Genomic DNA, 13,497 nt, shown 5'->3' on the forward strand with positions numbered 1-13,497 from the left:
TGGAATGGAAGCGACTTCATCATCAAAGCTTTGAGAGGTAAATTTATTGTTCAGTTAAACCGTTGTCGTATAAACCAGATATTTGCAGTCACTGGACAAAAAAGTCCCAAAGTTATTGTATTGTTTTCCATGTAATAAACACCATATATACTGTATATATATAGAGGGGAGACGACACATGGAACAGATTTAACAATATTTATTTAAACAAAATAATGTGTACGTGTGAGTCAGTATGTGCATGTGGTGTGTGGAAGTGTAAATTAATCAAATAAACAGAAAAATTTCAAAGTCTATGGCTGGCTTCAGCAAGGCTCCGACTGACCTTACTCTCCCAAGTGGAATCTACGCTACACCACCAAGTCACCTGTATATAGTGATGTTGGCAAGCAGACGGGGGAGATAAGTCAGAGAAAAACCAGCTGCAGCAGAAAAAAAGAGCACTCTAACTGTGTAATCAGTATCAATATTTTTATCTGTATACGTTTTCAATGCATTTTCTCAATTGATAAAGAATGTGGCAGTCATCCACAATTAACAAATGTGACAAGTTTAAGAATCTGTGATGGTGCCTGGAGAAACAGGGCAGAGTCCAGAGGTGTCAAGTAACGAAGTACAAATACTTCGTTACTGTACTTAAGTACACTTTTTAGGTATCTATACTTTACTCCATTACTTATTTTTCTGCCTACTTCTGACTTCTACTCATTACATTTTCACACAAGTATCTGTACTTTCTATTCCTTACATTTTTAAAACAAACAGCCTCGTTACTCTTGGCTTCAGTTTAATGTTTATATATATATATATATATTTCACGTCATGTGCGCCTGTAATCAACTTCTCTGCAGCACGGCTTTGCTTTTAACCGTGAACCAATCGAAGCAGTGGTTCGCAGATTGAAGCAATGCTTCGACCTATTGCTTCGTTTATTCTTTCTTTTGCTTAATTTTCCCCCGCTAAAACCCTAAAGAGCATACTTCTGTGAGTATTATTTACCTTTTCTGTGTTAAACCGACCTGTTATGGCCTTCTGAAACAGTTGATAGATGTATTTTATAACTTAAAAACGGGAGCGACGCTAACGCGTTAGCATGTCTATGGCATTTTCAATGTTAAAAGTTAGCATTAAGCAATTGCAGCTCTCATCACGTTCGGGTGCATTTGTTTTCAAATTGTAATATTTCTTACATTTATTTTTGTTTATATATTAATAATCTAATGATTATTATATACAATTTTAGAGAGGCAAAAAGAACCTGAATAGAAACACAATAGAAAATATAAAAGCAACTAACAATGAACATACATAAATAAATACATACATAAATGTTTCCCCTATGGTGTGACTCTTACACCTCCATTTCATCCCTGTCTTATTTAATGAGTTTGTTTCGGTCAAACCATATTTTCAATGTGTTAATTTCTTCAGTGATTTTCTCCAGAACTATCTGCCAAACTAGAAAACTGCTGCATCCTAGTAAGAGCAGAATACTACTGGAATGAATTTGAATAAGGAAAGTTGTGTTTTTTGTTTTTTTCCTTCACTAAATGGATGCTGCACTCACTGCAGTTTATTGTCTGGAATAGTCCCAGATTGCATTTCAGAGCTTCTAGAATTGAAACATTTCCGTGCAGGTGGTGTTGGGGGGTAATTTTGGGTTTTGGGTCTTGGGCCACATGTAGAACGAATCAGTTTTTAAATTAAGCTTTCAATTCATATAGTGGCATCTACCTTTTTTTTTTTTCTTTAAAGGTTACTTTATACTTTTATACTTTAAGTAGGTTTTGGAGCACATACTTTTTCACTTTTACTTGAGTAAAGAGGTCAAGTTGATAATTCAACTTTTATCAGAATGTTTTTAAACTGCAGTATCTATACTTCTACTTAAGTAACAAATGTGTGTACTTTTGACACCACTGGCAGAGTCCAACTTTTATGTTTCTTCACCAGTTACAATTTAATGGCAGAGTGCCAATTAAAAAATTGGTTGAAAAGATGATGTGAAATTTAAGCTGCAGTTTTAGGTGGTTTTGTTTCAGAAATTATACATGAATTTAAATTCAGGGAAAAAAAATCTTACAATCAAAAACAGAAGCTGAGAATTTAGACAATGTGAAAAAAAAAATTACAATCTTCAGAGCAGTGTACTCCTACAGCAAAATTACACCAGTCCCTTAAAAATACGAGTAGTAGAGCAAAACAAAGCTGTGCCAGATGTTCCTGAGCTTCTCACTGATGGACTGACCAGTGTAGATTGAGTACACTTACAATCTTAAACTGCTGCTGAGACTACTTTACTGTCCTTATTCACAGTCACTTTGTGGTTTTCATCCCAGAGGCAGAATTTATTTCACCACCTCCTCTTAGATTACTTTCCAAAAAACCTAAGATCCTCTTCCATGAGTTTTCTTGTGCAGCGGCGTGCGGTGCAGGGTAGCCTCCCCACACAGCAAAGACTGCAGGAGAAAAAAAATGCACACAAATACAAATAAATACGTACGGTGCATCTGGAAAGTATTCACAGCACTTCACTTTTTCCACATTTTGTTATGTTACAGCCTAAATGAAGTAAATTTATTTCCCTCCCTCAAAATTCTACTCACAACACTCCATAATGACAACATGAAAAGTTTTTTTTTTAAATTTATTAAAAATAAAGAAGTAAGAAATCACATCTACTTAAGTATTCACACCTTTTGCTCAGTACTTTGTTGATGCACCTTTGGCAGCAATTACAGCCCCAAGTCTTCTTGAATATGATGCCACAAGCACCACTATCTTTGGGCAGTTTGCCCATTCCTCTATGCGGCACCCCTCAAGCTCCATCAGGTTGGATGGGGAGTGCAGGTGCACAGCCAATTTCAGATCTCTCCAAGAGATGTTCAATCAGATTCAGGTCTAGGCTCTGGCTGGGCCACTCAAGGACATTCACAGAGTTGTCCTAAAGCCACTGCTTTTGATATTTTGGCTTAGGGTCATTGTCCTGCTGAAAGATGAACCGGTGACCCAGTCTGAGGTCAAGAGTGCTCTGGAGCAGGTTTTCATCCAGGATGTCTCTGCACATTGCTGCATTCATCTTTCCCTTAATCCTGACTAGGGATGGGTATCGAGAACCGGTTCTTTTCGGGTATCGTTAAGAAATTATTCGATCCACCGACATCAATAAGCTTTTTGCTTAACGATTCTGTTATCAGTCCTTCAGAGTGGCCGTTGTTTTGGGGGGTGTTTGTCAGGAAAATGATAATTTCTCTACATTGATTACAGACTCTGCAGCGGGTACATAATCAACTTTTCTGCAGCGCGGCTTTGCTTTGAACCTTGAACCAATCGAAGCAGTGGTTCGCAGATTGAAGCAGTGCTTCGATCTATTGCTTCGTTTATTCGTTCTTTCTTTCGCTTAATTTTCCCATGCTAAAACCCTAAAGAGCATACGTCTGTGAGTATTATTTACCTTTTTTTATGTTAAACCGACCTGTTATGGTCTTCTGAAACAGTTGATAGATGTATTTTATAACTTAAAAACGGGAGCGATGCTAACGCATTAGCATGTCTGTGGCATTTTCAATGTTAAAAGTTAGCATTAAGCAGTTGCAGCTGTCATCACGTTCGGGTGCATTTGTTTTCAAATTGTAATATTTTTTAAATTTATTTTTGTTTATATATTAATAATCTAATGATTATTATATACAATATATACTTCATTCATTCACTCATTCATCTTCTACTGCTTAGTCCAATTAAGGGTCGCGGGGGGCTGGAGCCTATCCCAGCAGTCATAGGGCGTGAGGACACCCAGGACAGGACGCCAGTCTGTCGCAGGGCACAATATATACTTATTATATACAATTTTAGAGAAAGAGACAAAAAGAACCTGAATAGAAACACAACAGAAAATATAAAAGCGACTAACAATGAACATAAATAAATAAATACATACAGAAATAAATGTTTCCTGTGAACACCTAGTGACTCTTACACCTCCATTTCATCCCTGTCTTAAGTTTAATGACAGTTTGTTTCAGTCAAACTATATTTTCAATGTGTTAATTTCTTCAGTGATTTCCTCCAGAACTATCTGCCAAACTAGAAAACTGCTGCATCCTAGTAAGAGCAGAATACTACTGGAATGAATTTGAATAAGAAAAGTTTTTTTTTTTTTCTCACCTAAATGGATGCTGCACTCACTCCAATTTATTTTCTGGAATAGTCCCAGATTGCATTTCAGAGCTTCTAGAATTGAAACATTTTCGTGCACGTGGTGGTGGGGGTAATTTTGGGTTTCAGCTTTTTTGTTTTTCTCCACTTTCGTCCCTGAATATGTCAATCGTGTGCGGATTAAAGTTACTAACTGGGACTCCTGTCTTGCTGCGAGAAAGAAACGAGAATCGTCCTCCGTTCTGTTCACACAGCTCCAAACGCTACGCAGCTCTCTGCCGAGTCAAGTTAGAACGATAGAGTCCAGTCGGAATTAATAACTTCAAAGTGAAACACCGTTTTGTTTATTTTTATGTCCAGAGATCAAGGATACAGTGACTAATTTCATATTTATTTACTTTAAGACTCAATGAAATACATAGAAAACCTGTAAAGCCTACTTTTAGTACAAAATTCATGAGGTATCGATAAGGGAATCGATAAGGAATCGGATCGATAAGCAGAATCGATAATGGCATCGATATCGATAAAATCTTATCAATACCCATCCCTAATCCTGACTAGTCTCCTGGTTCCTGCTGCTGAAAAACATCCCGCAGCATGGTAGTGACAGCATCATGCTGCGGAGATGTTTTTATTGAACATTATAACACACATTCTGATTACAGCTGGTACACAATCTTATTCCCCCAAAAGCAATATTTTTAAATTAAACATGGCATTCAAAAAAATAAAAAGTAAAAATAAAAAATAAATAATTAAAACAAACAACAACAAAAAAGAAATAACATTTGCCTGTCTTTTAATTTAAATCAAACAGAATGGCTATACCGTTTCATGTACACAGATAAAATTAGGTCTAGTGATTATTTACATTCCACCAAAAAGTTTTACTATATTACCAGTGTAGTGATGTCAGGGCTGGTGATGGTTTGATGCAAGAAACAGTAGGAGATCAATGCAAACTCGTAGACATGGTTGGTTGTGGAGAATAAGTAGCTTTATCTGATGACCAGGCAGTGGATTTGGTACACATGAAGTCAGACATACAGGCAGAGGTATCAGACATGGAACAGGCAGGGTTGTGGCCAAGAAATGAGCAGGGTTCGTACCAACGGCGTCAAGGAGTATAGCAGGCAGAACAAAGGTAGAGTCAAAAAACAGGCAGAGTTCAGGGCTACGGCGAGGTGGAGGACAGAGTACACAAGCAAGGTCAAAAATACTAGAGCGCACACTGGACAAGACGAGAGGCGAGAAAGTGACCAGAGTCAACAATCAGGCAGTGAGTTGTGGAACTGTGAGGGTTTTAATAGAAGCAGACTAATCAGGGTAATGTGGAGCAGGTGTGTGGAAGGTTCTGGAAGGAGGTGTTGTTTAGTGAACAAAGAAGAGGGAAGAAAGGCAAGAAAGTGCAGGAGGGCAAAGCAAAGCGGTGCAAAGCAAGATAAGTAGGTGACAGAAAAACTAACTGAATAACGTGAAGTGTTCTAGACAAAGAATAATGCATGAGTGAAACAAAAAGGGGAAGAACTAAGAAATATGGTGACAAGTCTAAAGAGAGAAAAAACAAGGAACTTTATATTAAACAAAACTAGGATGAAACAGATACTGGCCGAGACAAGAGAATACAATAAATGATGAAGGCAAAATGACTATGGATTAAACTGCAAATAACCAAAACCCGGAGAATACAGAATAATGCAATAAATAAAACAAGATAACTGATAAACAGAAAATGTCATGAATGACAAATGGAAGATAATCTGATGAGCAACACCAATGATAAAAAATAAGAAGAACATGTGACTAATCATATACAATAAATGTGATGAACTCATGATAAAAAACACAAACTGGCAGGACATAACTAGAATGGAACTGAATCATGACAAAGGAATACAAAGTGACAAAGAGACAAAGTGACAAAGCAAAATGGAACACAGAATAAACACATGATGAAAATAATCCACTAATAAAACAAAGCAGGAGCCGAAGGGGAGGAAAAGAAAGAAGGAATCAAAGCCTTGAACAGGGCCAAACCATGACAATTGAATACAATAAGATACCTTAAAAATAAAAGAAACAAAATGCCAACTGCTGTAGCTATGAACTATGGTTTTTCCCCTACAATGTACGTCTCAGATAAAATCAGACCTAATGGGTTTTATGTACTCTATCCAGTTTTCCCAAATTCCTTTAAAGCTATCCACCACCAGTCTCAAAGAAAATGTTAGCTTTCACATATATAGTGTATTACCTCCACCCAATACTAAACCTTAGGTGCTTCATTCGTCATCCATTTCCTGGTAATTCCTTTGTTGCTTGAAATCAACACTATTATGTAAATGTGTTTGTAACCAAGTCTTGTAAAAGTTATGTCCACTTTACCCAACTATAGTACCTCAAATGTACTTCAGTATTTTTTCCACACTTCTTAAGCTCCTGCCAGTAGCTGCCAATGGAGGGACAGCTCCAGAACATGTGGAAATGGTTTGCTTTATCAGCTCCACATAATCTCCAACACTTTGTGTCATAATATTTTATCTGCGCTGATGTTCTAAAGAATCTTATTATGTTCTTCCAGCCGTGTTCTCTCCGTGATATGGAGCAAGTTGTTCTCCATTGCTGTTCATTTATTTTTTCCCATTCATCCACTGATATGACAATACCTGTTGTGTGGGCCGCTGAAGAGGAGGTACTGCTGGCCCACCACCACCAGAGGGCGCCCTGCCTGGAGTGCGGGCTCCAGGCACCAGAGGGCGCTACCGCATCATGGGAGTAATCTGGGTGACAGCTGTCACCCATCACCAAACACAGCTGTTTCTACTCAGCACCGAGGTATATCAGGAGGACGGCGTCTCCACCTCAGTGCCGAGATATCGCCTAAGACCAAGGTAACATTCTCTGCAGCATATTCTGTGATTGATAAACTTGTTAAACCTTTCAGGACTGGTGACTACTGAGACCCTCCTTCTTTGGATAAGTACTCACCTTCCTGCTGAACTTTGCCAAGAGGTGGGGGCGGCTTCTCCCCTCTCTGTACTGGGTGCGTTCATCCACTCCTGTGTGTTCTTGCTCTCTCCTGCCAGCAGTACCGGATCCGACGAGCGGAGGCAGTGGCCACCTGGGAATTCGGGACTTGGCGGTTCCAGTATTTCCGGGGTTCGGTGGCAGTGGAGATCTGGGTGGTTCCGGTTTGACTGAGACGGACGTCTCCTATCTTCGAGCCTGCCCACACGACACCAGCGGATTCGACCCTAAACATTGTGTTTGTTATACTACTCGTGCTTGTTTCAGTAGTAAATCTTGTTTTTTACTTCCTCCATTGTCCATTCATTGCGCCCCCTGTTGTGGGTCCGTGTTCCTACACTTTCACAACAGGATATCTCGGCCAGCGTCATGGATCCCGAGGGGCGTCAACCGGCTGTTGAACGGCCAATGGAAGACCAAGGCGCAGCGGAGGCTTCGGGAGGGGTAATCGGTGAGTTGCAGCGGATCCTCACCGCTTTCACCTCTCGGATCGATTTAATGACCGAGCAGCACGTTCTCCTAAACCGCAGGGTGGAGGCTCTCGCCGCACAAGTGGAGGCACGCCCTTCGGGCGCCGCTGCGGCTCTCCCTCCCGAGGACCCTGCGCGTGAAAGTGACGTTCCACTGGTCGTTCAACGGTCCCTTCCTCCGTCCCCAGAAGCATACATAAGCCCTCCAGAACCGTACGGAGGCTGTGTGGAGACGTGCGCGGACTTTCTTATGCAGTGTTCGCTCGTCTTCGCTCAGCGTCCCGTGATGTACGCGACTGACGCTAGCAGAGTAGCTTATGTGATAAATCTGCTTCGTGGGGAGGCACGCGCTTGGGCTACAGCGCTCTGGGAGCAGAACTCACGGCTCCTTCATACTTACGATGGGTTTGTACGGGAGCTCAGAACGGTGTTCGATCATCCCAACAGAGGAGAGTCCGCTTCAACCGCACTACTGTCCATTCGACAGGGACGCCGGAGCGCAGCTGCCTATGCAGTCGCCTTCCGCATCGCGGCGGCGAGATCCGGCTGGAATAGCACTGCCCTCCGCGCTGCCTTTATAAACGGACTGTCACTGGTCCTAAAAGAGCACCTGGTGGCTAAGGACGAACCGCGGGATTTAGATGGGCTTATCGATCTAGTCATACGACTCGACAACCGGTTAGAAGAACGCCGTCGGGAACGAGGCGAAGGGCGTGGCCAGGCACGCGTCGTCCCTCTCCCTTCCGGGTCCGATCGAGCTCCGCCCTCCCCACGCTCCTCTGTTCCTGCGCTCCGTGCGCCTATGGCTCCCCCTGCTGACGAAGCTATGGACACGAGCAGGGCAACATTTAGGGCACCTGGAGCACAAAGGAGGCGGGCCCACGGAGCTTGTTATGTTTGTGGCTCGAGTGAGCATATGGCAAACGACTGCCCCGAGCGGTTAAACTCCAACGCCCGCCCCTAGAGACTGGGCCAGGGGTGGGCCAAAACATTCACGTGGGACACACCCACATTGCTACACGACTCCCAGTCACGATCCTGTTCGAGGACTCAACCCTGAAGGCCCCAGCACTGGTGGACACGGGCTCTGAGGGGAATCTGCTTGACAGTAGATGGGCCAGGGAGATAGGGCTTCCTCTGGTGGCTCTTACCTCGCCTGTGCAGGTTCGGGCACTAGATGGCTCCCTACTCCCACCAATCACGCACAAGACACCTCCAGTAACTCTGGTGGTGTCAGGTAACCACCGGGAGGTGATCGAGTTCTTTGTGACTCAGGCCACCTCCCGTGTGGTTTTAGGGTTTCCATGGATGCTTAAGCACAATCCCCGGATTGATTGGCCGTCCGGGGTAGTGGTTCAGTGGAGCGAAACCTGCCATCGGGAGTGTCTCGGTTCCTCGGTTCCTCCCGGCTCCCAAGCTAAGGAGGAGGTCCGAGTCCCGCCCAATCTGAAGGCGGTGCCAGCGGAGTATCATGACCTCGCTGACGTGTTCAGCAAGGATCTGGCTCTCACGCTTCCTCCCCACCGTCCGTACGATTGTGCCATTGATTTGGTTCCAGGCAGTGAGTTCCCGTCCAGTAGGCTGTACAACCTCTCACGGCCGGAACGCGAATCAATGGAGACCTATATCCGGGACTCATTAGCTGCCGGATTGATCCGGAATTCCACCTCACCGATGGGCGCAGGTTTCTTTTTTGTGGGTAAAAAAGATGGCGGGCTTCGTCCATGCATTGATTACAGGGGGTTGAACGAGATCACGGTTCGCAACCGATACCCGTTGCCCTTGTTGGATTCAGTGTTCACTCCCTTGCATGGAGCCAAAATCTTCACCAAGCTGGATCTTAGAAATGCGTATCATTTGGTTCAGATTCGGAAGGGAGACGAATGGAAGACGGCATTTAACACCCCCTTAGGTCATTTTGAGTACCTGGTCATGCCGTTCGGTCTCACTAATGCTCCCGCGACTTTTCAAGCGTTGGTAAACGATGTCTTGCGGGACTTCCTGCACCGGTTCGTCTTCGTATATCTAGACGATATACTCATCTTTTCCCCGGATCCTGAGACTCATGTCCGGCATGTCCGTCAGGTTCTGCAGCGGTTGTTGGAGAACCGTCTGTTTGTGAAGGGCGAGAAGTGTGAGTTCCACCGCACTTCTTTGTCCTTCCTGGGGTTTATCATCTCCTCCAACTCCATCGCCCCGGACCCGGCCAAGGTTGCGGCGGTGAGAGATTGGCCCCAACCAACAAGCCGTAGGAAGCTGCAACAGTTCCTCGGTTTTGCTAATTTCTATAGGAGGTTCATCAAGGGCTACAGTCAGGTAGTTAGCCCCCTGACAGCCCTGACCTCTCCAAAAGTTCCCTTCACCTGGTCGGACCGGTGCGAGGCCGCGTTCAAGGAGTTGAAACGGCGCTTCTCGTCTGCACCAGTTCTGGTGCAGCCCGATCCTAGCCGCCAGTTAGTGGTTGAAGTGGATGCCTCGGACTCAGGGATAGGAGCGGTGCTCTCCCAGAGCGGGAAGACCGATAAGGTCCTTCACCCGTGTGCCTATTTTTCTCGCAGGTTGACCCCCGCTGAACGGAATTATGACGTCGGCAATCGGGAACTCCTTGCTGTGAAAGAGGCCCTCGAAGAGTGGAGACATCTGTTGGAGGGAACAGCCGTGCCATTCACGGTTTTCACTGACCATCGGAACCTGGAGTACATCAGAACCGCCAAGCGTCTGAACCCCAGGCAAGCCCGCTGGTCACTGTTCTTTGGCCGTTTTGACTTCCGGATTACCTACCGCCCCGGGACCAAGAATCAGAGATCGGATACATTGTCCCGGGTGCACGAAGATGAGGTCAAAACGGAACCGTCGGATCCCCCGGATCCCATCATCCCGGAGTCCGCTATCGTGGCCGCCCTCACCTGGGACGTGGAGAAGACCGTCCGGGAGGCCCTGACCCGTGTCCCGGACCCCGGAAACGGACCAAAGAACAGACTGTACGTCCCACCAGAAGCTAGGGCCGCAGTCCTGGACTTCTGTCACGGTTCTAAGCTCTCCTGTCACCCAGGGGTGCGAAGGACCGTGGCAGTCGTCCGGCAACGCTTCTGGTGGGCATCCCTGGAGACCGACGTCCGGGACTACGTCCAGGCCTGTACCACCTGTGCCAGGGGCAAGGCCGATCATAGAAAGACCTCAGGGCAACTACAGCCATTGCCTGTGCCTCATCGCCCCTGGTCCCACATCGGCCTGGATTTCGTCACGGGTCTCCCGCCGTCCCAGGGAAACACTGTTATCTTCACGATAGTGGACCATTTCTCCAAGGCGGCCCACTTCGTGGCCCTCCCGAAGCTCCCTACGGCCCAGGAGACAGCGGACCTCCTGGTCCACCACGTCGTCCGTCTGCAAGGCATACCATCAGACATCGTCTCCGATCGCGGTCCCCAGTTCACCTCGCATGTCTGGAGGAGCTTCTGCCGGGAACTGGGGGCCACGGTCAGCCTCTCGTCTGGGTACCATCCCCAGACCAACGGGCAGGCAGAGCGGGCGAATCAAGAACTGGAGCAGACACTTCGCTGTGTGACAGCCGCGCACCCGACGGCCTGGAGTACCCACCTGGCCTGGATCGAGTACGCCCACAACAGTCAAGTGTCATCAGCCACCGGCCTCTCCCCGTTTGAGGTGTGCTTGGGGTATCAGCCCCCCTTGTTTCCGGTGGTTGAGGGAGAGGTCGGTGTGCCCTCGGTCCAGGCCCACCTATGGAAGTGCCGTCGGGTGTGGCGGGCCGCCCGCTCTGCCTTGTTGCAGGCCCGGACGAGGGCGAAGAAACATGCAGACCGGCGACGAGCCCCGGCCCCCAAGTATCGTCCTGGGCAGGAGGTCTGGTTATCCACCAAGGACATTCCCCTACAGGTTGACTCACCTAAACTGCAAGAACGATACATCGGACCGTATAAAATCCTCAAGGTCATCAACCCCGCCGCAGTGAGGCTCCAGCTTCCGGCCTCACTGCGGATCCATCCAGTTTTCCATGTTTCCCGGATCAAGCCTCTTCGCACCTCACCCCTCTGCACCCCGGGTCCGGCACCGCCTCCTGCCCGGATCATCGACGGAGCACCGGCTTGGACTGTCCGCCGGCTCCTTGACGTCCGTCGGATGGGCCGGGGTTTTCAGTATCTGGTGGACTGGGAGGGGTACGGCCCCGAGGAGCGCTCCTGGGTGAAGCAGGGCTTCATCCTGGACCCGGCCCTCCTGGCCGACTTCTACCGACGCCATCCGGACAAGCCCGGTCGTGCGCCAGGAGGCGCCCGTTGAGGGGGGGGTCCTGTTGTGTGGGCCGCTGAAGAGGAGGTACTGCTGGCCCACCACCACCAGAGGGCGCCCTGCCTGGAGTGCGGGCTCCAGGCACCAGAGGGCGCTACCGCATCATGGGAGTAATCTGGGTGACAGCTGTCACCCATCACCAAACACAGCTGTTTCTACTCAGCACCGAGGTATATCAGGAGGACGGCGTCTCCACCTCAGTGCCGAGATATCGCCTAAGACCAAGGTAACATTCTCTGCAGCATATTCTGTGATTGATAAACTTGTTAAACCTTTCAGGACTGGTGACTACTGAGACCCTCCTTCTTTGGATAAGTACTCACCTTCCTGCTGAACTTTGCCAAGAGGTGGAGGCGGCTTCTCCCCTCTCTGTACTGGGTGCGTTCATCCACTCCTGTGTGTTCTTGCTCTCTCCTGCCAGCAGTACCGGATCCGACGAGCGGAGGCAGTGGCCACCTGGGAATTCGGGACTTGGCGGTTCCAGTATTTCCGGGGTTCGGTGGCAGTGGAGATCTGGGTGGTTCCGGTTCGACTGAGACGGACGTCTCCTATCTTCGAGCCTGCCCACACGACACCAGCGGATTCGACCCTAAACATTGTGTTTGTTATACTACTCGTGCTTGTTTCAGTAGTAAATCTTGTTTTTTACTTCCTCCATTGTCCATTCATTGCGCCCCCTGTTGTGGGTCCGTGTTCCTACACTTTCACAACAATATCTGCCTTCCTCTCCCACCTATTTTTTACATACACCATGTTATTTCCCTTTAAGTCTTCCACTCCCTTATATAGTTTTGAAATTAGCTTTTCCCCAGTTTTGATTCATATACTGAAGTGAACTTCTTAATGACTATCCCCCTCCCCTCCATGGTTCCCCATCTTGTTTGCTCTAGATAATGCCTTAATTGCACATACCTGTATTGATCTTGATTTGTTAGACTATATTGGTGTTTTATCTCTTGACAACTTTTATTCGCCTTCTTTCTTAAGAGCTCCCAAAATATAGTAGGTCCCCTGACCCAATTCTTAAAACTCTTAAATGTTCTAGTTGGAATGAATTCAGATGGTACCTAATCCATCTTAATAGTCTACTTTGTATTCTGAAGTAATTTTTCACAAATAATTCAAACCAAATCTCCAGTGATGTATCCAACCATGGGTTTGTCCCTTCTCTAATGTGTTTTCTCAAGTTGATGTTGTCAGGGAGTGTGTTTGATCTGCTTTTATTTCTTTGCTTTGATCTGTTTTTGTCTGTTTGGTTGCTTTCCCATTTGTTTTTTTTCTTGCTTGGGTCTTTCTGTCTTGGTGGTGAGCATTTCTCTCTCTCTCTCTCTCTCTCTCTCTCTCTCTCTCTCTCTCTCTCTCTCTCTCTCTCTCTCTCTCTCTCTCTCTCTCACTCCCTGGTCACGCCCTTCTTCTGGTGCTTTCCATGCTCACCTCCTCTCAATTTGCAGCTCATTACTTGGGTGTATATATACTGCTCATTTTACTCTGTTTCTTTGCCAGATTGTTGCACCCTGTGCCTTCTTTCCAGCTC

At 46.3% G+C, this 13,497-nt stretch overlaps 1 protein-coding gene across 1 annotated transcript in view; it reads right to left on the reverse strand.

Annotated features, from left to right (window-relative positions):
• Positions 1-2,212: 2,212 nt before the first annotated feature.
• LOC117507113 (peroxisomal succinyl-coenzyme A thioesterase-like) overlaps positions 2,213-13,497 on the reverse strand; it is an 82,902-nt gene continuing 71,617 nt past the window's right edge. The window contains exon 11 of the mRNA XM_034166884.1: positions 2,213-2,459. Coding sequence (XP_034022775.1) covers positions 2,317-2,459 — 143 coding nt within the window. The 3' untranslated portion in view covers positions 2,213-2,316. The remainder of the gene's footprint in view (positions 2,460-13,497) is intronic.

This window comes from Thalassophryne amazonica, chromosome 3 (assembly GCF_902500255.1).
Source record: "Thalassophryne amazonica chromosome 3, fThaAma1.1, whole genome shotgun sequence".
Classification (NCBI taxonomy): domain Eukaryota; kingdom Metazoa; phylum Chordata; class Actinopteri; order Batrachoidiformes; family Batrachoididae; genus Thalassophryne; species Thalassophryne amazonica.